The sequence below is a fragment of the Mastigoproctus giganteus genome, chromosome 8 (assembly GCF_048544385.1).
Source record: "Mastigoproctus giganteus isolate SK-2022 chromosome 8, ASM4854438v1, whole genome shotgun sequence".
NCBI lineage: Eukaryota > Metazoa > Arthropoda > Arachnida > Uropygi > Thelyphonidae > Mastigoproctus > Mastigoproctus giganteus.
In genome coordinates this window covers 2,901,857-2,926,432 of record NC_143582.1, presented here as the reverse complement: position 1 = coordinate 2,926,432, position 24,576 = coordinate 2,901,857, and the positions used below count along the sequence as shown (strand labels likewise).

At 40.2% G+C, this 24,576-nt stretch overlaps 1 protein-coding gene across 3 annotated transcripts in view; it reads left to right on the top strand.

Moving 5' to 3' along the window:
• The window catches only part of LOC150081200 (suppressor of tumorigenicity 14 protein homolog), a 154,452-nt gene extending 130,322 nt beyond the window's left edge, over positions 1–24,130 (top strand). For all 3 annotated transcript variants that reach the window (XM_090379375.1, XM_090379374.1, XM_090379373.1), the window contains 6 exons: positions 3,872–4,062; positions 9,548–9,745; positions 14,853–15,006; positions 17,985–18,082; positions 19,148–19,303; positions 23,443–24,130. In XM_090379375.1, the coding sequence (XP_090235501.1) occupies positions 3,872–4,062; positions 9,548–9,745; positions 14,853–15,006; positions 17,985–18,082; positions 19,148–19,303; positions 23,443–23,744 (1,099 nt within the window). In that variant the 3' untranslated portion in view covers positions 23,745–24,130. The remainder of the gene's footprint in view (positions 1–3,871; positions 4,063–9,547; positions 9,746–14,852; positions 15,007–17,984; positions 18,083–19,147; positions 19,304–23,442) is intronic.
• The last annotated feature ends 446 nt before the right edge of the window (positions 24,131–24,576 follow it).

Sequence of the window (24,576 nt, the reverse complement as noted above, 5' to 3'; positions counted from 1 at the left end):
ACCATGTCTTTCGACAAACAGGGTATGATTCACAAGGAATTTGTACTTGAAGGGGAGGAGAGAGAGAGATTCAATGCTGGGTTCTACGTACGGGTATTTCAAGACTATTGAAGCGCATTTCCCGTGTGAAGCCTCAATTTCGAGAGAAAGGCAACTGGAATACATTCGTAATACTGTACAAGGAAAATTACAGTAGTTACACCTATTGTTTTCATCATATCCGTCCGCATGTAACAGAGGGATGGATTATCATGAAATTTTATATTTTGACTTAAAAGTATTTTAAAAGTCCAGCTAGCCAAACATTAAAATCAGGCAATTTCTCAGGCTCAGGCTATTTCGTATTAAATGTATTTTTAATGCAATTTTGTTAGCTTTAGGCCGTTTTTTGTATTATTATACAAAACTCGTGAACGTATTGTCGCTTGCAAAGAAATACATATAAAGAGAAAAGGGACTGCAAAGTATAAGGGAGAATAGCAATAAATATTACAGAGTTCTAATTAAACTGAACAGCTAAGTTTCGAGAAAGAAACTGCAGAGTTTATTAAGTGTTCTATAAAGTGTTATAATCTTAAATTTAATTAATAAGGAGTTAGTAACTAAAGTAATCTCTCCCCCCACCTCATCCCGAAGATTTGGAGTGCATCTACAACTTCCTCGGAGAGGAGTTCGAATCTCTGAGGCTGACATTCTTTGTTTTCGACCAGTGAGAAATCCATGTTTTATCAATTGTTGGAAAAAAAACCCTTCTGGACTTGCATTATGCATGAGTAAATTTTTGTCACCAATTTGAGCCCTGAACTCTTAATAATGAGGTGTGAGTTCTCGAGCTAACAAAAAGTTGACCTTTAATAGGGCGAAATGTTCATGGAGAATGGTCCGCACCGATCCCTTAAAAATATTGTATTCTGTGGAAATCGTAGGCGCTTTAATATCTCTCCTCTCACTGTACATGTTCTTATTTGTTGAGACACTGCGCAACGAGTTGCCTTCATGTTGCGTTACTCTAAATAAAAGGAACGAAAATGGAAAAGTATATTTCTTTTTATTCAAAGAATAGTTAATATGATTAGGGCTGTAAATACTCGCAACCTCAAACCTCACTTTAGCTCAGGGTTAAAAAATCTACCCAGACCCGGGTTTCGACTCTGCTTGGAACCTCATCGGTGGGCAGGGAGACATCGTGAAGTTGAAAGCTATGCGCGAGGTCTATGATGACTTTTCACACCTTTCGTAGCTTGAGGCTTTTGCTCTGAACTTAATTTCGTCTATCATGGATAACAAATATCTTCAAATGTTTTGGCACATTCCTGGAGTTTTCACTTCTGTTGGTCGTCCCGAGCAGGAACATCTTCTATCAATTTTCAACCTCGCTTAAACTGCTTAGACCAAAATTTTATCTGGTGCTGCATTCGAAAGGCGCGGCACCACCATATACAGCTCTCGTGGGTTTTTTGAATATCTTTTAGTCCATTCTCTCTCTTTTGTCAGAAATTTGCTGATGCTCCAATTTCGTGCCATCCACGTTTCCCTTTGGGTCGGTTACTTTAAATCTCTTCTGCTTTTCAATATTTCATATATTGAGCTGGAACTGTGCAAATAAAACATAACCATCCTTGGGAATGTGATGGAAGTAGAGTTTTTTTAATACAATAAACGATTGCTGTGCAAAATTGGGTCACTGCTGTGAATAAAGGAATGGTTGTGGTTATTAATGGCCATGCTCTTCATGGACACGTGTAATTTCCTTCCAACCGTTTCAGGTTTGAAGAACGCAATCCATTATGAGGTCGTAACATTCCAACAGAAATTTTGAAGGCAGTTGTGGAGAGTACAACGTCCCATCTTGATTGCTTATTAGAAATTATGGTAGAAACATGGAAATTTGATGATCATTAAAGATTGGTGAAAATTTTACCTTCTTGTTATTTTCCTAAATTAATCACTTCGCGTGCCACCTGATTTGAATATACATTTTGAAGTGGAGTGAGCTATAAGCAGTTTTCTCAGCCAGCTGACGCCACCAATTTGCCGGAAATGGGCACAGGTAGGTGGGTCGCAATCGGGGATGGCGTCAGCGTATTGGACCTCATTATCTCCCGCACGCATTGCACATTCTGGTGGCAAGCAACTCGTGACGGTCAGAGTGCGTGATCTTTCACCTTGATTGTTACGGAAACGAAGGAACTGTTCATCGAGCAAGATAACCTCGATATCAATGAAACACTCCACTTTCCGGCCATTAGTCTTATTGGCCGACCCACATTATGCCATTAGACGAAGGGTACTTTATATATAAGTCCTTGAGCTGGTGCTGCCATCTGTCGTCATGTTTTCATAAACTGTAAATTTCATTTCAGTCAATGAAGCGGCAGAGTTTATAGGGTGTCCGTTTTGATGAGGGGATGGAAAAGAGCAAAATCCGCAGACAGCAAACATCCATTTGTTCGTTTGAGCTACCGCGTTCACGAAGAGAAGGCGTCCATGTGAAATGAGTCGCTTCCGGATTAAGCGTGACGTGGACCACGTAAATGAAGCAGCGCGAACAGCGAAGCGACACACAATTCATTTGCACCCTAAAGATCTCTGACCCAGTGCAAAGACGAAAGCATCCCTTAAGAATTCTCCGCTGTTTTTTGCCAACTGGAAAATTTTATAACGCGCGGCAATTTGCAATTCCTTCGAAGGGCACATCGGGGATCGGGGGAGTGCTTCCTCACGGGCTCCCCGGCGAGCTTTTGTTCATCAACAGACATAAATATGAAACGGCAATCGTGTCTGCTGCAATATTCAAAGGGACACTGCAGGAACAGCGTCCGTTGCAGTCGTTGGAATGAACACTCGTTTCCTTGAGCATTCAGAGTTACGTTCCACGAGATCGCGTAACGAAAATAAAAACGCCACGTTAATTCGTGTTCTCCGATCTGCAATGTCCTCGTCATTTAAACACGATCAGGCAAAACAGCGCCAACAGTCAGACGTCATTGTAATTGGCCATGCTTCAAGATATCACACTGCGCTCACTCTCTGTATTGTCTTTTCCCCTTTTCTTTCCTTTTTTTTTTCTCTCTTATTGTCGCTCTTTACCTTTTAAAGCACCTATTATTTTCACTATGTCCGTTCGTCCGTCAACATTTAATAACTCGACTCCCACTGGATGGATTCGCATGAAGTTTTACATTTAGCTCTTTTAAAAAGAGTTATCGGGACAGTACAAATTTCATTAAAATCAAACTAATAGAAATCCAGCAGTTATTATTTTTGTGTATGTTTTAAATCATGAATTATTACTACTATTTGCTAACTCGCCTAAAATGTAATGCAGTTAACTTATTTACATTAACTTGTTTTATTATCAGTTTACTAAATACATACATCATGAATTATTATTACTTGCTTATGATATTGCTCATGTCAGAAGCGTAAAACGTGTTTTATTTCAACCGTTATTTAAATTTAAGAATAAATAAGTAAAATTGCAAAGCATTTATAGCATACTAAGATTGTTTAATAAATTAAACAATAAATCAGAGAGCCTGAATTACGTGTTGCATTTTGCATGCTCTGATTACAAAGTATTACAAAATGTGGAGTGAATATTACGTTGGCAGGTTCCTGCAGGGAAGTGTAAACACTTACTTTTACAACTAATTAGTAATTAGAAACGAGATAATCAGTTATTTACTTCTCACTTCTGTTAACCACAGAAAAAGAAACAAAATTTAAGAAATCAAAATCTAATCCTGAAGTATTTTCTCTTTACTCCCTCCCCTAGGTCTTTCATTCCCTCTCTCCATGCTTTTCCTTTTCCTCTCACTTTCCGTGTGTGTGTGTTCTTCCCTCACATGTTGTCTCTCCCTCTCGGCAGGTGTCTCACAGACTACATCGACGTGTCCACCATCACCATCAAGAGCGACAAATACCTGGTTGGCCGTTACTGTGGCAACGACCTCCCCTCATCGTTTCTCTTCCTGAACCCCAACGCGGAGATTATCTTCAAAACGAACCACGTGGTGCACCACCAAGGCTTCCATGGGATGTTCGAATTCAAAGACGAAAGTAAGTAGCTCAGTAGTTGTTGCAACAGTTTTAGTGTGCATCCGAGCTTTTTCTAGAATTCTAAAAATTCAAATATTGCAATTCCTACGAGAACCATCTCGAACTGAAATCCCTCCCAGATATAAAATCACGGTGGATTAAAAGTCGCCGCAGATTTGATGAGATATTTGTTTAAATGGTTCCTAGTGAATTTTACAAATAAGTTTTATCCAGTGCGCTTTAGAGACTGATACCCAGAGGAGCTTCCTCTAGTAGTTGGACTAAGTTCGTTCAATTGATCTGGGATCTGATTCTGAAATCGATAATATTACATCATCCTTGCATCTTTGTCCTCCTTGGAGAGTTTGGTCAATATCGCGAATATAGAGTAGAGAGTGGGGAGAATGCCTTCGGGAAGATAAACGAAGAGGCACTGCTGACCCTCTCATCACTCCCTAGCCTATCAGACTTCGTCAGGAAAGTTTTGCGATTAACACTATCATAGGCTGCAGATAAGGGGAGAGAAAAGAGGCCACTACAGAGTCTCCTCTTCTAGGCTACCAATAATTTCTGCACAAAAATCCGATATTTTTCCGATTGACCTTGGACGAAAGCATGCCGTGGTACGATAACATTCCTGGCTGCAAACTTCTGACGTCATTTGGAAGGAGTATTTCTCAAATAGCAAAGAACTAATCTGTAATTGGAAATAAGTTATCTGGACTCCTCTTTGAGATGCTAATTTATCTCATTATTTTGCTGGATGCTTTCGTGGATTAAGGTGTCACCTTAATCCATTGAGGCATCAAGCATTAAAGCGAATCGAATACAGAAATACCCTTTAGACTGAAACCACTACCAATGGGTTCACATCTAAATAAAATCATATTCTAAAAAAAAAAAAAAAAGCAAATTAACTCCTGTAATTAAACAGGATTACGATTAATTTGCTAAACAGCTATATAGCACTGCAGTGATGCTTTCGCACTATACTTATCATGAACCGCAGTGCATGATGAAGAAATCCAAGTACTTCCAGCAACTGCTGTAACAGAAGCGAGTGCTGCAAAAATTGAGGCATTAATCCTGGAAGATCGGCGTTTTAGAGTCACAGAACTAATTGCAGAGCTCCAAATTAGCGTAGGATCTGTGGAGAACATCATCTATCAACAGTTACATGTGAGTAAAGTGCCTGCTAGATGGGCTCCCAGACTTCTGACCCCCTTACCAGAAGAAGAAAAGGGCACAATATGCACATGAAATATTGTCACTATGGATGAACCTTGCATCTATTACTATGATCCCGAAACTAAACAAATGTCAAAACAATGGAAGCATGCAGAATCATCCCCGGGGATTCGAAGTCAGACCATTCTCTACTCGGTGTGGCAGGATTTTGATTAAAACGACAGTACTACCCAGGAGGGCCAAGCGCGCGCGATAAATCCTTGTAGACTACTTATTTCTGTGTCTCGTACCTAACTGTAGGGAGGTGGAATGCGAAACATAGTCCAAACAGAGCCCAGCCATAAAACAAACTGACCTAAATTTGTTTTATGACTGGGCTCAGTGAAATAATCTTACTGATAATGTCGCTAAATGTTGTGCAAGGACATTCAGTGACTCGTAAAGCGATGACTCATAATAGATCCTTGAGCAATAATTACGCTTTTAATAATATTAATATAGTTAGAGTTACTTGCTTTAAAACTTAGGAGTACGTTTCTCTTCTAATGGAAACTTTATTTCTCATATTACTACTGTTTTAAATCGATTTAACTGGCTCTAGGGCTTGTTGAAGTACCCTGCCCAAACATTAAATTCCTCCTTATGTAAAAGTAAAACTCTTTGTATAACTGGTCAGACCCTACCCATCTTAGACTTTGCATCTATCATATGGTCGCCTCACTCTAATGTGCTAATATTATCTCTAGTAAAAACAGAAAGGAAGGTTAATAAAAGTTTTCTTTTATTAACCTACTATCCAAGGCTGTAAGCAATAACCTTGCTTATTTTCCCGTAGTCCATTCTTCAATAAAATGATGTGTCCCTGGTAAAAAAAGAAAAAAAAGAAAAAAAAAAACTCCATCTAATGTTTATTTGATTCCGAACAGATTCAGACCTCTTCAAAATTATACAAACTTTTTAATCAATTAGACCTTGACCCTTTTACTGACTCAATTACGAGTACAATATTATCCAAAGTTTCTAAACGTTTCTCTTGCGGTTATCAACACACACTGGCCATAAAAATGCGAACCTTTATTTGGTATCGAATCGGGCCGCCTTCGTCGTTTTGAATAACGGAAAGTGTGCTGCGAGGCATGGATTCTATAAGGATCCATGTAATTGCAATCATTCTCCTGCAAAAAATCCCGAAGCTGAGAAAAAGTTGAAGGAAGAGGATTTTGTTGCCCAATAACTCATCCAGCACATTCCAAACATTCGCAATATCCAGGGAAGATGATGGGAATCCGTGTCATGTAAGCAAGCAACGCCCATCGTTTCGTGAGGTTCTCGCCACACTCTGCCTACCATCAATATAAAACAAAGTATCGCGATTCGTCTGACCACGACTTTCTTCCATTGCTTTACTGTACAACCACGACGTTCTCAGTACCACTACAAGCGGATTTTTCTGTTTTTCTCTGAAACAAGTAGCTTCCGAATAGGCAGGCGACTGCCAATATCTAATTTCTTCAATTCCTTGTGGGTTGAAGCAGGACAATTCTGGGCTTGGTTGAATTCAGATGATATTTGGCGTACACTGGATTCGCTCTTGAAGTATTGTTTTTCTGTTATGAATTCTTCCCTGAGACCTTATTAAACTTATTTAATAAATGCTTGCTAGAGAGGCTTTTCTCTCTTGAACGGAAGTTTGAGCTCTTAAAAATCTTGCATAAACCGGGAAAGCAAAAACAAACCCCAGAACATACAGACCAATCTCTTTATTGGCCAATCTTGGTAAATTATTTGAAAGGATGATTGCCCCAAGGATTTTAAAATTATTCACAGCACATCAATTCTCCTCTGATTGTCCGTTCGGATTCAAAAAAAGTCGATCCACTAAGGGCACAATCTCAACCTTGCTGACTTACTTTCAGGAGGCAAACAGCAAATATGTTCTTGCTGTTTTTATTGACTTTGAGGGCGCTTTCAATTCCCTCTGGTGGGAGAGCGCCCTCAGGTCACTGCAAATGGCGAAGTGTGATGACTACCTGTTCAAAGTCAGGTCTTACTTTAAGGACCGACAAATTAGAGTATGTGCAAAGTATTTATCATACACGACTACCGTTTTCAGAGGATTGCCCTCAGGGTTCAGCCTTGGGACCTCTCTTCTGAAATGTAGTGCTAGACCAGTGGCTGACGAAGGATAGCGAAGGGTTCATCACAGTTGCATATGCAGATAACCTGGTGGTGGCCGTCAGGAAGGATCAAGACAAATTCTCGAACAAAAAATTCAGCCAGTTTTGAATGATTTATTGGCATCGTCGGGTTTAAATAAACTAACGATTTCTGTTACCAAGACCAATTTCATGGTGTTTAAACACCAACTTGATTATGGAAGGCCGCCAAAGGTAACCCTATATGGTACTTGAATTCCATATGTACAGAACACCAAGTATTTGGTTTTAATTTTCGATGATCGTCTCAGGTTTCATGTACATGTCACTAAAATCAATGAAAAAATCAAAACGTTTGTAGCTGCAGTTGTTAGAATTTCCCGCAAGGAATGAGGTTTATCCAAAAAAACTCTGGTATTGTACAACAAGACGATATTTCTTCCCATTGTGGTTTATGGTGCTGATACTGTATTTGGTTTGCGGCTGCTACCAAGGTTACAACTAAAGATAAGCTTCTGTCCATTCAATGTACATTGCTGCTTACAGTTATACGCGCTCCCAGGACAATGTCGACAAATGCCTTGCATGTTATTGTAGGTACCATCCCCTTGGATTTACACATTATTTTCCGTATATAACTTAAAGAAGGGAAGGCCGTTACAAATACTGAATATCACTTCTAATCCAAATAACAACATAAAGGAGGAAAAAAGTAGAATTTGGGATGAGCTTGTGAATTGCTGGCAGCAACGTTGGAATGTAAGTGAGTTTGGAACCATTACAAGAGGGTTCATTCCAGCTGTAAGCTTTGCAATGAACAAGAGGGTGTCTTCTTGGTTTTCTCTCACCATGACGACGAGTTTCTTAATCACTGGACATGGCTTAAGGGCCAAACTATTTGAAAGAGGATTAGAATCTGACCCCGACTGTTCGTGCGGTGGGGTTGAATCCTGGAAACATGTCATCCTTTAATGAGGATTGTATGCTTTAGACAGGCAGGAATTACCAAATAGGTTACCAAACCTCACGGAGAATAATTTACCTCTCTTGGTTCAGAGCTGGGACATCTTTGCTTTGCTTCAGGAATTCTCGACCAAAGTTTTTAAAAGAAGACAGGAGTTAAGAACTCTATTGAAGAATACCAATTAACGGAGGTGCTGCACATTTGATGACAAAACGCTTGCTGTAGTCATATTCATTGGATGTTTCTGGATTATAGTGCGAATTGATCTACCGCTCCTGGATGCCCAAATGCAGGCTTGCATTTGTGGATGGACTCTAATTGGAGATAATGTTAATCTAAGTGTTACTGTTAAGTTAATGTCATTCTAAATGTATGTATGTATTTGCTATTTACATGAAAATAATTGTATAATGTTGCTTTTGTTTCAACAAGTTATATTGTTCCTACTTGGAATTTTTTTTAAGAGTATGTATATAAATCTTGTATATAAATTGATTAATATGTATCTTGAGAATGTATATACAGTCGTGCGTTAATAAATGAAAAAAATTAAAATGTCAATTCACGCCTTTGAGATGTGGAAGAACCGCTTGCTTTCCAATCATAAAACCTTTGAGATGGATGCTCTTGAGAAACCAGTTGTGTCTTTCGTTTGTTGAATCGTGGCTCCAGCTAAACATACATCCATGATAAGACCTTTTTCAAAGTCTGATAAATCACGCGTTTTCCTCATTCTGGCTTCCAATTACTGCTGTTGAACAGGATGTGCAGTCTTTATACTCAAAGAGGTAACATGTGATTGCCCCATCGCAGTTGCATCGATTTGCATTTCTACTGTCTGTGGTGGTCATAATAGAAAGGTTCAGTTGTTTTTTTTTTTTTTTTTTTTTTTGGCCAGTGTGAGTATTTTAATTGAAATCAGTTTTGTTATATTCCTGTTTTTAATACCTTATAAGTTGTTTTTTTCTATCGCATTTTATCATTTTTCTTTTATTTTTACCTCTTGGTCTGGTGTATTAGTTCTTAACATTACTTCCGAACAGAACGGTGCTGCCCTCTAAAGGCGATCTGCTAAAATGTATATCCTAATACCCGAGAGATATTTTGCCATCTGATATTGCAGTTTCTATCCAAAATGCAAAATAATATAATCTCTCAGTGCCAGGCCTCACAAACTTTCAACCTGTTTCTCCTACAGAATTCATTCCCCCGCCTGTGTCAACGCCAAATGTAAGTAGCTGTGGTGGATTCGAAACCGGAGTGGGAGGAGTGATTGTCTCTCCAGGATTCCCACAGTTCTTCCCCAAAGACGTTGAGTGCATCTGGCTTATTCGCGTGAACTACGACCAAAACATCTACATCCGAGTTATAAAGATGCAGTTATACGGAAGTATTGGTAAGTAAGACTTCACTTCGATCATATTCTTAAAATCCTTAAATTCTGAAGGAAATACCGTATAAGTCTAACTGTTAAGGACTGACTATAAAAGCACGCATAAAACCATAATGCCACTATCTCTTTTTTTATGATCCGACACAGTCCTTTATATGGAGATAATGCTTATACCAATACAGCTGGCATACGCAAGCTGTACACTGAGTGGACAAAAATCATGGGACACCTACCTAGTAACGAGTAGGTCCACCTTTCGCCCGGATAAGGGCAGTCACACGACGAGGCATTGAGTCCACTTGTCCACGAAAGCGTTACACGGGTATTTTCAACCATGCTTGCTGCACTGCTATCCATAATTTAGTTGCATTCCTGGATGGAGGATCCAAAGCTCGAACGGACCTTTCCACAGCATCCAAAACATGCTCCACAGGGTTCATATCCGATGAACGGGAAGGCCATTCCATGGTGGCAAAATCTGCAGAATACTCTTAGAACCATGATCTAGTCACCACGGCTCTGATGGACTCTTCCAGCATTTATCCTTTGGACCCTTTGGTCCATTGTGTGGGTGCACGATGACCATGAAGGGATGCAGATGGTCTGCAAAGATGGACACGTAACCTGGACCGTCCTTTTAGAGATTTGCCTAGACGTACCAGAGGTCCCAACGTGTGCCAGCTGAACACGCCCCAGACCATTGCCGACCGTCCACCTGCCTGAACAGTTCCTTGTTCACATGACGGATGCATAGCTTCGTGCAGTTTCCGCCAGATACGCACCCGCCCGTCCGCTCGAAAAAACTGGAAACGGGACTCATCGGACCCGTCTCCAATCATCCAAGGTCCAGTGCCGATGTTCTTTCGCCCAGTTGAGGCGTAGACTCCTGTGTCGTGGTGTTAGCAATAGGACTCTGGTGGTTCCCATAACCTACTGAGGTTAATAATCGCCTGATGGTCTTGGTGGCGACGTTTCTGGCACCTCCCTTGTCGAAGTCGGCGGTGATTTGTGCCACTGTCCCTCTCCGGTTGACTGAAACAATGCGAGGCGGACGGCACGTTCCTCCACCACCTTTCTCCGCCCAAAGCGCTGTCCACGATTAGATGTTATTCCGGAAACGGCGTATTCCCGATACGCTCTTAATACTGTCGACCTCCGCGTCTGTAACACCTCCGCGATAAAGTGAGCCATGCGTCGGGCACCCACTATCATCCCTCTTTCAAAGTCGGTTAACTCACGACGTTTATCCATACTAACATCGAATTACCGTCTACGTGAATGCAGTGTGCCTATATACCCGCCAAGCAATGGGTTCGTCCACTATCCAGGTATCCCGTGAATTCTGTCATTTCAATGTAAATCTTAAATGTTCCCTACATCACTGTTAAGGGATACTGTATAAATAAAGAGTGGAGCGAAAATTGAGTGAATTCCCGCTGCGACCTTTCATCCAGTGATCCACAGCTACAAATCGACACAAGGTGATTCCTGCAGCCATCCCGCATTATTCTTCCCGATCGTGTCGCCAAACTGTCTTCCGACAAACCCGTAATTCTCAGAGCCTTCCAAGGCGATAAAATGTAAAAATTAATTAGCCACATAAAACTGACGAAGTACAGTGCGCGTTTGCAGACAGTCCCCGGTGTAATTAGCCTCGCTTAATCAAATAAGTCGATACATCTAGGAAAGAGGCAGAAAATTAGGTCCGTTCCACGCGGACAATCTGCACACATTCGCCAGCGTTCATCCATAATTAAACACGCTCAGCACTGCAACTGATCAATTTATTCTGCCATGGAATGCAGCTGCCCCCTCTCGAACGCATGTTCCATCTTCTAGCTCTCATAGCAATCCCGCTCCAGATAGCTAACCATGTCTGTTGTCTTGTCTACACACCATAAACAGGCGCGCATACAGCAGGTGTCATAGAATGAGCCTGTAGGGATTTCGGCTGTGTAAATATTAGTTGTAAGTGTACGTTTTCAGAAGCAAAGTGAGTGTGGAATAACTTTTTTAGATTAATCCAAAAGAACAAACAGCAAAGAAAATGGAGAGAAAAACATGAAGACAGCAATCTGATCAACAGAAATAAAGAAAACACTCTGCACCACATATCTTTTAATAAATTTACTGTACCACTGGAGGTTTCAAGAACCTGCGCATCTTCTTCAGGAGCACTATTGATAAATTTAATTATTAATAGAATATACAAAGAGACTAAAACGAAAGTCCAGGTCTTTTGTGGAAAGGAGCGATTAAACTTCATGCAGTCAAGTACACTTCATGGACTAGAAACTTCATGCAATTAGTTACTGTTCCAATGGTGAGGGCCAAAGTCCTCCAGTTTTTGTACTTTTAATAATTCTGCTAATAATTAGATACGCTGTTTCTGAATAAGGGTGTTGGATGTCTAACAAAACGTTCAGTATTTGTTATATTTTACTGCAAGAAATTGTTGCGAGATAGGTGGAATTGTAAGATTTCTCTGGATTCAACTGGTGGTCATCCCACCTTGAAAATTATCACTTACAAACAATATATCAAGAAAAATTGTTAAATATACGAAACTTTAGTAAAGGTAGTATATCCAAGTCACAAGGAAGTACAAGTACCTGGGGGAAAGTTGTCAGGAAAACAGTTTTGCCAGTTGTAGTGGCGCCATCTGTTAGCTTTCTTCTGAAATGAATACAGTGTCTGGTAAACGTAAATTGTATTATAATTTCTGGATGGCAGCTATTTTCTATATTTTATCCCTCATTTATCTATCCTGATGTTTTTAAAATATTATTTCATCGTCAATAGTTTTAGTTTAAGTAGTTTTACTTAAACGTCGGTGTAGTTTACTCCAATGAAACCTTTTTATGGTCTCAACTTACTTTAAAGAGAATTTCAGTGAGTTACAATGCCAATTACTGTACATCATTTTGTTTGTGGATTTAATATTTAATTCACCTCAGACATCTTGTTGAAAAACACTGCAATGTGTTTTTCAACACATTGCAGCGTTTTTCAGCCATCCACATCCAGCTATTAATGGCTGAATTAACATCTCTGCTGTGCTTTTAATATTTAAATAATTTAATACAAATTAAATAATAAAGTTTAAATTAAATAACTGCCATTTCAATAATAACTAAAATAAAATATTTAAATAAGATTTATTTAAAGTAAAAGATAATGCCTATTTCATATTTAAGTAAATACACTGCTCGACAAAATTAACAGAAAAAGCCTGGTATAACTCGTACAGCTTGCGAGCGGTTCAAAATTTGGTATGGAGGCGTACCAAAGAATAACGATGAAATGAGGAGACAGCGAGAAACTTCGGACAGGTATGAGGGACATTTTTAGGGGTTGTATAAGAATTACCAAAAAGGTCACATTACAAGATGTTGAGGTCACATGACATCAATACAGCGTATGATCCCCTCCAACAGGCCTGACAGCGATGACCCATTCTCCATATAAGCGTGTCTATAAGATTCTGTGGCAACAAACCCCATTCTTCCACCAGAGCAGACCTTAGCTCACCAAGTGACCGAGCAGTTGGCAGTGTCGGCTTGCACTGCGACGTCCACGGGCATTCCATACATGTTCAATCGAATTTATGGCTTGTGATCGTGCTGGCACGACAGCAGTTATATATATCTTCAGTTTCAAGATATTCTCCCACTGCTTACGCTCTATAGCATTGCTGTGCATGAAAAGAAAATCTGGGCGAACGGCTCCCCTAAAAGGTCGCACATACGGTTCGAGGATTTGTTCTTGGTACCTCTGCGCAGTTATGGTACCCCTATCAAAAACATGAAGAGGAGTGCGGCCGTTAATGATTATTCCGCCCCACACGAGAACACCGCCTCCACCGTAAGTGTCCCTTTGTCTGATGTTGGAGAGATGGTACCACATTCCTCGTTGTCTCCAGATGAAATACGTCTAGAATCTGTTTGTAGGCTAAAACGGGACTCATCAGAGAACAGAACAGTACCCTATTTGTCAGGGCTCCAAGTCACATATTCATGGCATTAGTTTCGACGAGCCCTGCGGCAGTTTTGGGTTAATGGGATACAAACCACTGGCTTCCTTGGGTAGAGCCCACTGAATTGAGCCTTCTTAACACAGTTCGGTTGGAAATGCTTTCAACTGTGGCCGCAGTAACCTCAAGAGACTGTTGATGACAGGCCATCGTAGGGTTCCGTCTTGCTGTTAGAGCCAGATAGTGGTCTGTTGTGGTTAACATAGCCCTCATGAGATGTGGGCAAGCTCTTCTTGTAATGATTCCTGTCTCCTGAAATTGCTTGCATAGTGCCAACACGACACTGCATCACGCATTAAGCCAACATTTCACCTCCTACTGGGACTGAACCGCTTCAAGTCGTCCAACGGCCCGCAATCTCAAAGAATCATCTAAACAACTATATTTTGCCACCCTGAGTACTGGATGTATGGCTATCCCACTGAGCAAGCTAAAAAAATGGCAATGAAGTGATCTGGTGGCAACCCGTGTTTTTATAGGCATGAATAATTTGCATACTGTGCGGCTCTGTAAGGTGGTAGATCGATTTCTATTGGGTACTCGGATGCAGGCCGGAATGACTATTATATCAAATATTCGCCTTGGGTGACACTGTTCACAACAAAATATTCAGAAAAAACATTTTGTTCTGTTAATTTTGTCGAGCAGTGTATCTATTTGAAAGTGTATAATATTTTTTAATATAATTTTTTAGCGTTATTAATGCATGCAGTGTTTATAAAATTAGAGCTGTTAGCCTTGTGCATGAGTAGATGGCGCTGTGCAGTCACGTGATATTTTGCTGTTTGTGTGTCAGAGTGACACACAAACAGCAAAATTGCCAACTGCGCGTACATTTGGCAAATGACGCAACAGTGCGCGCGCACTGCTGATTGCGTAACTGTAGAATGTGTGTTGCACGCCACCTGGCTTGAAATTTAACTGTAAAATTATTCGAGTTTAACTGATAGAGTAGTTTGCCATGCCGTAACTGTTGGCAACTATGGCATAATCTAGCAACGGTGCAGCTTGCCTTTTTCTTTCAAAGTGACACGTGGGAGTGTGATCTCTGGCTGAAACACTGGTTTGAATTTCAAGCCAACTGTGCGGATGCGGAGTTGACCATCTACGACGGATATTCAAGCATATACTTCAACCCAAAGGTTCTACAGAAGTACTGCGGGGATCTCAGGTACTACAAGAACGTGGATGAACAGACGCAGCTGTCCGGAAGAAACAGGCTCCTCGTCAGGTAAGTCCCCTTCATTAATATACGTGTGTGTGTGTGTGTGTGTGTGTGCTTGCGGTTAACCGTGTGTCTCTCTGTTAAGGGATAGTTGTGAACGATGAAAACCTATGGAGTTATATTTGACAAGATTCAAGATAAACAACAGCTGACATCGATGAGAATTTCTGGAGGGAGTTCTTATTTTGAATTCTGTGACATACACTGAGTGATCACTGGATTATGACCACCTACTTAATACCGTGTCGGGCACGAATAACAGTTGCTATTTGCCTAAGCATAGACCCCCACTAGATGTCAGTAGAGATCGGTAGCCATGCTGCCTGCAAGGCTTTCAACAGTTCCGGAATAGATAACGATTGCGTATCTATACGCCTTACTTTCAAATCATCCCACAAGTGTTCATTTGGATTGAAGTCAGGCGAATTTGGAGGCTAATCAAGACGGGTCATATCTTCACTGCGTTCCACGAACCACTTTTGCACAATGCTGGCCCGATGACACGTACAATTTCGTCTTGGAAGACCCCATTTCTGTCCGGAAAGAATTCAACATGTCAAGGGTGCACATGGTCTACTGCCGGTTCACCTCGCCAGTGAAACGTTGGTTCATATACACCAAGGAGTCCTACCGTTCCAGTGTACACCTCACTAGTGGAAGAAATGGGCTTTCTCACATCATGACCGAGTTAGTCGTTTTCGGAAGGGTCGCACTGTTTTTTTATTGAGAAAATACAAGAACCAACCGGCCACAGAATACACGCAAATTACAGACACAATAAGCGTTATAGATGTCAAAAAGACGCATCGTAGCCCTGGTGCAAAGAAATATATATTCATATATGGTTGAAAACTGCTGACAGTAGCGTGTACTATCATAGGCAGTCATTAGTACCAATAGCAGTATCAGTTATATGGTGCAAGGAAGCCATAGGCTTTTGCTGTTCCAGCCAAAAACAAACAAATAAAAATATATAAAACAGAATAATAAAAGAAAAAAATAAAGAAATAATAAAAAATAATAAAGAAATCAAAAATAACAAATAAAAATATAAAGAAATATATAAGAACGTAGATAAGAAAATAATTCCATGCTAATAATTCCTCACTTAAATAACTATCTAGTTCACCTTTAAATTTCTGTAATGGCCAACCACAACTATGGAGATAGCTTGTTCAATAACAACTGGCTGGCTAAAAGAAAACTTCTCCTGTAATCTGAATTTATGGCCCGTAGTTCTGGAATCACTTATCACAGTGAAATGTCCGATAAATCAACGACAGAACACCATGAGCCCTTCTTTCCGCTTGTCCACTGCTTGGAGAACTTCATGCCCGACCGTATCAGAACTCCTTTTCTCCCTCTACTGTTTTTAGTTCAACCCCAACAAGTGTATAAATTATTTAGGGATTGCTGTTTCTGAAATGCATTGCAGCATTAAAACATGGCTGCCACTTTTCTGACCATCTCTGAGGCAAATCCAAATCACCCTGAAGGAGCGCTGATTGGCGCTGGTCATTGCCCACTCTTCTGATATTCACATTATGTGCAAATTTTTACGTCACCCTTTATGAAAATCAGAAATAACAGTAGTCCCAGAAACAATTATTGGGGACCCACTTCCAATGATAGACCAATCTCAAAAATATCCATTAATCAAATCCCTTTTATAAGAACTCACTTTTTTGACTTTATACTGTCTTTTATGAAGACCTACGGAAACCTGTTACGACATGTCTTGCGCAATATAAGTTTGTCAGAAGTCAGTCATACAACTGTCAGTTTTTCTTTAGGACTCGCAGAATGAAATTTTTTACACAAATTGGATAATTCTCAAATTATTCTGGTCTGGAACAGGAAAATTAGTAATTCATCCCCACGCGAATTGATGAAGCAATGGACAAAAAATAAATATGCAGGCAACTACTCGTTTTCCTTATGTGCACCCATTGACCGAACGAACCTATCAATCATCACCGAGAGGCATGATTTTTCGGTTAATCTTTAGAATATGGTGCTGAATCCCATGAATCTTTGAGACAAGGAGTGAAGAGCTGGCCTAGCTCCTCCTACCGGATGCTTTCCTCGCACTGATTGGACAATCTATTCCTGTGCCTTTACTTCGTTTCCCGATTTTAAACAGTAGCAAAGGGAAGAAACCTCGAAACGATTCCTCCCCTTGTCGCTGGTTTAAAATTGGGAATAGATAGTCCAATTACTGCAAGGAAAGCCATCGGGCAGGAGGAACTAGGCCAGTTCGTTACTCCTAGTCGCAAAGATCCGTAGGTTGCAGCATCATATTCTAAACTTAACCGCTTTTTCTAACCCAACCTGACTGTGCAAGGCTTCTAATTTTTAGCCATGCAATCATTGTGGGGGCGGTAGGATTATGCCCCACATATCCAACGGTTTAAAAAAATTAGGTAAAAGAAATACATTAAACTTATCACTTTTTTCCCTTCAAATCCGGGGGCCAAATAGCTTCGACTTACGTGGTAATAAAGATTTACGATTCTACATTCCGGGAAGGAATTAAATAATTATTATTATTAAATAAATGAAATTATTTAATTAATAATTAAAGAAATGGAATTATAGTAATACTATAACATTGATTAATTTTAATATAAAAACTTGTATATAAAAATATAAAACGGTTAATGCAATACTGACAACAGAACAAACAATAATGTCCTAATACTGACAACAGAACAAACTTTTTCTTCACAAGGAGTTGCCGTAGTATTGCACTACTTGTCATCACCGAAAGGTTAATCTGCCATTTATTTAAAAGGTGAGAAAATGGCTGAACAGCAGATTAACCTTCTGGCGATGTATTGTCACATCTAAGTAGTTAATGGGCCAATTGTGTTAGCCACTAGTTTCAAACAAATGTGTTTGAAAGTGGTTCCATGCCATGGCAACTCGTTATAAACTGTAATTTGTATTCTGCCACTACGCTCATTTGGATGTTTGCATTTCAGATTCAAGACTGCAGTAACGCAAGAGGTCAAAGGCGAGGAATTAGACGCTGCCGTGGGATTTAAAATAATCTGGACAGCAGTGACCTTTCAAGATGAAGGTAAGGTTCACCTATGTGGAAATATCACTATAAACGACATAAGTGTTCTTTACACATTGTGAAAAAAAAAAAGATTTAAAATTAGTTTTCCATCACAATTTTCCAATCCAATTAGTTATTAAAATAAACCTTAGTGACGCACAATAAAATGTCAACTTTAATCAAATTCGACCGAACTTGGAAGAAGGCGCATCTGTGTAGTTCTGGTCATCTATCGTTGCGCATATCAATCTCTGCAAAATGGATTTCCATCTGGCTGGTGAGAGAATGAAAAGGCATCTCTTACTAGTTTCTCATTCTCCAACCACTTCGAAGGATTCGTGCGACCGACAGAAGATTGGGGTACCCTAAGAAGGAGGCTGAATTACTGAAAAAAATGCGAATTAGTGGACAAGCTGTACACTAAAACAAGTTCAAAGTGTGACACAACTTGTAGAGACAAATCATGTGTCCAGTTTCTGTAAGTGTAATTAGAAATTATTAACTTAATAAGGAGTGTGTGGTTGTCTGAGGCACCAGGGGTTCCCCCATCTTGTTTCAGCTGTAACAAGAAATACGCCTTCAAAAATTTAAGTTCGAGCTACACTGTAATGCCAAAAGATCCAGACACGCCTGGGATTTGGGACAAATGAATTTTACAGCCATCCAAGTCTCTCCTGTCTTTCCGGTTAATTCTGACAATATAGTATATATCGTCAGGTAGTACACCACCTCTAAATCCCAGCTGTTAAGTTACTGCCATCACAATATAAAGACTACTCCTAGAAAATCATGGGCTCTCTCTCTCTCTCTCTCTCTCTCTCTCTCTCTCTCTCTGTTCTCCCAAAGACCATATCAATATCTGGAAACACCGCATGACTGGAGAATCCGGCCCAGCCACGAGACACGCCCTGTGCCCTGCTCCAACCTGATTAATTAAATAAATAATTAACTGTACCAAGTTTCTTTCTACTGTTAGTCAAGAAAATAATGATGGGAATTTAAAGACATTTTTATAAACGAAATATCTCAAGTTGTGTCTTTCGAAGAACCTAAAATTATTTATTTTTTTCTTTTATGCCGCAGGTCAATGTCCACAGTTTGTTTGCCGAGAAAGCCGCTACTGCCTCAACTCCGTGTCGCGGTCGTGTATCGAAACTCGCCACTACTGCATCGACAAGTCCCTGGTGTGTAACGGAGTTCCCAACTGCGGCACGGAGGACTTCAGCGATGAAGACAGATGTAAGCATTTCCTCATCTTCGGCTGGCGCAGCGATTCTTTCCTGGTATCGATGCGATGTCTGGATCAGGTGTAGCGCGTCTTACAACTCGCCTCATTTTTTATACTTTGCGACCCACTCGGAGGGGGGGGGGGGCTGTGACGCAACACCCTTCACCGATGATTGCGACTTCTATAAACCAGAAAACATCAATCATTCTTTTCTTACAACCCTGTTTCTGGAATACAAACAGCAGAGCACCAATCTGTCAATTCGATGCCAAAAATCTTCAGCACGTATCGTTAGTTTAGAAATTGTCACAGTCTGGGGTTGTTTCTCGTGGTTTGGGACTAGGCTACTGGTCGTTCCAGGAACAATAAATTCGCCAAGAAAACTCTTTCAAATGGGCAGCTCGTGTAAATTTACACAGGCATTGTCCCTCCTGCAGTTTTTGAATTCTCTTCAGTATTCCACCCTGCCACTATCTCTCCTCCGGAGGACTGAAAATGGAACAAAGTGCACTGTTGTAACAATGAAGTTCGAAGGAGGAAAATTATGGGGTAGGCTACTTCTCGTTTCGATTACTTCATAGTGTCGGAATTCTTCATTTCCACGTAATATATACAGTGACCAAAAAAATACGAACCTTTGCATTAAGACAGTCACAGACAGAAGAAATGCAAATAAATGCGAATAGATGCAAAGAAAACTGTGACGTGCGGTGATGACGTACTGCTTCGTTGAGTATAAAGTGCACAGGCTGTTCGACTGCAGCAATCTGAAGTCAGAATGGGGCAAAACTCGTGATATATCAGACTTTGAAAAACGGTGTTATCGTGCGTGCACCTTTCGCAGGAGGCACGAATCAAGAAACGAAAGACATAACTGATTTCTTAAAAACATCCATCTCAAAGCGGTCATTGCAAGCGGTTCTTTCACATCTCAAAGGCATAAATGCAACAGAAAAATAATACTTCATGAGGGAATCCACTGTACTCTAAAGACCATAAGGAAAAATAGCACATCCAGTGTGCAGCAAAAAAATCCGAATTCTACCAAGCCTAGAACTGCCCTAAGTATATAATATCAAAATTATTTTTGCATCGGGTTCCACTGTCATTGCATCACAGTATCAAATCAAATTGGTCAGACAAGATTTCCCCTTAATAAACCCATACTTTGACTGAAATATAACTGCACTCCTGTCTAGATGGTCCTGCTTTACTTCTTTAACCAGTGACGCCATTATTTTCCCTGGAACAGAAGTTAGGCTAACAGGCCTGTAATTACTTATGTCACCCGTTGATCTCCCTTTATGACCTGGGGATACATTCGCACACCTCCATCCTTTGGATTCAGGATCTCCCCTGAATCCAAAGATGCTCTCATAATTGTGACTAAGGGTTTGCTTAGTCACAATTATGACTACTTTGCTGCCTCCCTTAATATGATTGGTAGATCCCATCCATCCCGAGTACCGTTTTATTTTAACCTCAACAATTTCTCTTCAACTTTCATCTCAGTATCAGAAAATCATTCAGCTCCCTGTTAGAAATTGATAAACTTCTGGCATCTGCCTCCCTTGTGATTAAACCCCTAATTCTACTGCTAATATAAGTAAAGAAATGTTTACTGCTTTTCTTGCCTTTCTTTGTCCGAGAACTTCTCATAATCTGCCTTCGCTTGTCCGACCTCCTTTTTGACTTGGTTGCAGGATTCGTCGTATACAACACAAGGCTTGTTAAAGGTTTAACTGAACAAATGAAAAAAGTATGGGACAGCCCATGGGCAGTACAGTTGGTATAATCACTGTCCTCCCAACACCGAACGAAAGAAACCTGAGTTCGAATTTCGTCAATGACGAGAGGAATTTTTATGTCTTTTTCACAATGTGTCTGTGTTAGTCGGTCTCAGGCAAGGACAGCATTATTTTTTTAACCAACTAACAGTAAATCGACCACAGAACACAAAACGAAATTTACAGATATATATACGGAGCAATATGACCTAAGTTGCTGATGCACCTAAAACCTTCAACCACCAACAAAACTACTGAAGGGGTTAGACAGGGAAAGCTGAGTACGAAAAATTACTAGTAAAGAGAGCCTAACAGGGAGACAAAGGGTTGTTTTTTTTTATGAAAACCCCAAACACGAAAGGTATCAAAACCTATAGTACTTAGTACCTTGCATGGGTTGAAGGAGAAGTATGGGGGGAGGGGGATGCCGGAAACTTTGCTCTAGAGACTAAACATGGGTTTCACCACTTCAAGCCTCCAATAAGCAAAGTGGTGGTATTTCACCGGTTGATGAAAATCATCTACCACCTACGTGAGTACAAAAGAAGAAAAGAGTGGCTCAGACACCTTACTTGATTGAAGTGTAAAAGTTAAGTAAATCCCAGCAGAAATAATAGATGGGTCGAATATTACTTTGCAACGATTATTACAGCTGAAAGACCATGCGATCCAAGAAGAATCAGTGACAAGGAGTCAGACTACTGCAAAAAGTGATATATCGGTCTTGGAGAAGGTTATATGGGGAGGGACTACTAAAGCTAGGGGAAAGTAAGGCTCCAGGTGTGGATAGGCTTATCATATCTTTTGCAGCTTCCCACAAGGAAGCTGCAAAATATAAATAAACGTGATCTTTATTATAAGGTTCATAGGTACACGCAGGTACCCTACCTTTACAAACCCTTCACGGCACTAAGCCAGGGGTTAACAAGCAGCGGCAGCGATATCATCTCGCCGGAAATATACAGAGTAAGTACAAAGCTTAAATACGAGTAAAGTAAAGGACAATTATATTAATAACATAAAGCAGATGATATTGATTTAAAAAATAATAATAATACATCAAATTACAAAAAATAATAATAATAATAAAATGAATTAGAATAACACAAAGATAGTTTTCTTCAGTCGGATTTTACGTGAGACTCTTGTCAAGCCGAAACGATCTTAGATCAGTTGATGGCTGTGGAAACAACGTGCAGATCTAAGATGAGACGTCTATACTTCTTGTCCTCTACGATTTACATATGTCGGCATCCAGGAGTTGAACTGGAAGAGAGCAATAAGCATGGGTGTGGAGCGGAGAGCTGGTTGGCGATAAAGACGTGATACGCAATTACAGACCAGTGAGTTTAACTTTAGTGGATGGAAAGATCGAGTCTATGGTTAAGGTTTAAAAATAGGAAGGCCATGTGCTTCACAATGACTCAGACTGGTTGCACAACTGTCTAAAAAACTGCATCTGAAGTTTAACGCTTCTAAAAGTAAGCATTTTTAACAGAAATCCAGAAGCTACTGTATGGGGGAGTTGACTTAAAAGTAGTCCAGGACGAAGATAGCTTATGGGTAACGATTCAGTAAAACATGGAAATTTTCATACAGTGTAAACTAGTGCTTAGAATGACAAATTGTGTCCTCTCTATGATATACAAGATCTTCGCAAGTAGGGAAAAAAAAATCGTCATTGTCCCTTTCTATAGGGCGATTATGGGGTGGAATTTGAAATACAGTACTGTGTCCAGGTCTGGAGGTTACACTGGAAGGCGGACATAAAAACTTTCAGAAAATATCCAAATGATGAGGGTGCTAATAAGAAGTCCATAAGAAGAACGGTTTAGATGTGGACTGCAAAACAAGATATCTTGAGGGAAAGGAGGATCTCATCGTATATAAGGCCCTAAAGGAAACCAGTAAAATGAACGAGGAAGGTAAAATTTTCACTGTTTTTTTTTGTTTTTTTTTGTTATTACACTACAGGTAAACGACAACAGTTCATCTAAGGGCGAAACGAGACTCGAACTCAGCTCTTTTCCACCCGAGGCGATCCTACCACCACGCATGAGATGATTAACTTCCTCAATTCGGGCAAAGCAATAAGGTTCTGAAGTAGAGGACCAGAGATTTTAAAGTAATTTTGTAGAAAATAAAGCAGGTTGAGGATGGATACATTATCGAAGGCAGCACGGTTATACTGTTTACGAAGTAAACTGTGGTTTACTTCGTAAGTAAACAGTATAACCGTTTCGAAGTAAACATAAACCGTGGTTATACGAAGGCTTTATGGTTATACCGCTTCACTAATTTAATTGAATTAATTAAATCAGATTAGTCAATAATGATTCTAATTGGCCGATTTTTCTTTCCAGGTCACCTCCCTCTTGTGGCGGGATGCGGAGCTGCTGGAGGAGTGGTCCTTCTTAGCATTCTCATTGGATTCGTTGTTTACCGGAGAAATGCAATCGTCAGGAAGTCGCTGTCTCAATCGCAGGCGCTGGCCATGCAGCTTCGCCAGTTGGAACACAGCCCATCTTTCGCCAGCCGACAAGTGGGGAATTTTTATTTCCATCCTTCCGACGTCCGATCTCAGCCTGACGTGAACTGTAGCGTTCATGCGCACTATGACGTCATCATGAACAACAGGCACGAAAGCTACCCCACCGACGTATGAAACGGAACGAATAAAAGAACGCCTCTATTTTGATACCGGTGATGCGCGTAACAACTCCCAAGAAAAGGTCAAGAAAAGGTCAGACCAGTTCCTGGTTTACAACACGGTCACTTGAAGAAATTGAACACTGCGGTGAATGCGCGACATTGAACATTGGACAAATATGGTGGAGGGTGTTCATTTTCAACTGAAATCTGAAAACCGTCACGGAAAAGAGGATGCAGTTATCTGACTGCTCAGGAAGGGACGCGATTGCTGGAATAGCCAAACAGGAAGTGTTACTTAACCAATGATTGTTGAACAGAAAGTTGTTGTTGTTGTTGTTATCCACATAAGGATTAACTGTTAAAAGTAAAATTAATTAACTCTTAAAGTAAAATTAAAAAAAAAAATAGACGGGAAAATAATTAGCGAACATCGGTAAAAAAAAAAGCTAAAAATTCTGCTGTAAAAACGTCATAAAAGTCCAAATAATTAGCGAACGTTTGGCGAAGTATTTAAATCTGAAACTCTGTAAACCTCAACTGGAAATTTGAACCACTGCGTCTTCATGGAAATAGATTTTTGATGGAACCTAAATTTCTGATTAAAAAAACACGCATTAAGGACGAACTCATTAAGAAGCAGAATTCTCATCTCGAATACGGAACAGTAATGTGCGACCGAAAATCGAACGTGAGGGCAAGAGCCCTAATAGCATCAGCTATTTCTCTCCAGCAGGTGACACTCGTGTCTGATAGTTTTTAATTAACAAATGCACGTAGACGTGAGTTAACTAATAGTTCTCTGGACCAGACATCACGGACAATTCTTTAAGCCGATCCTCATTACG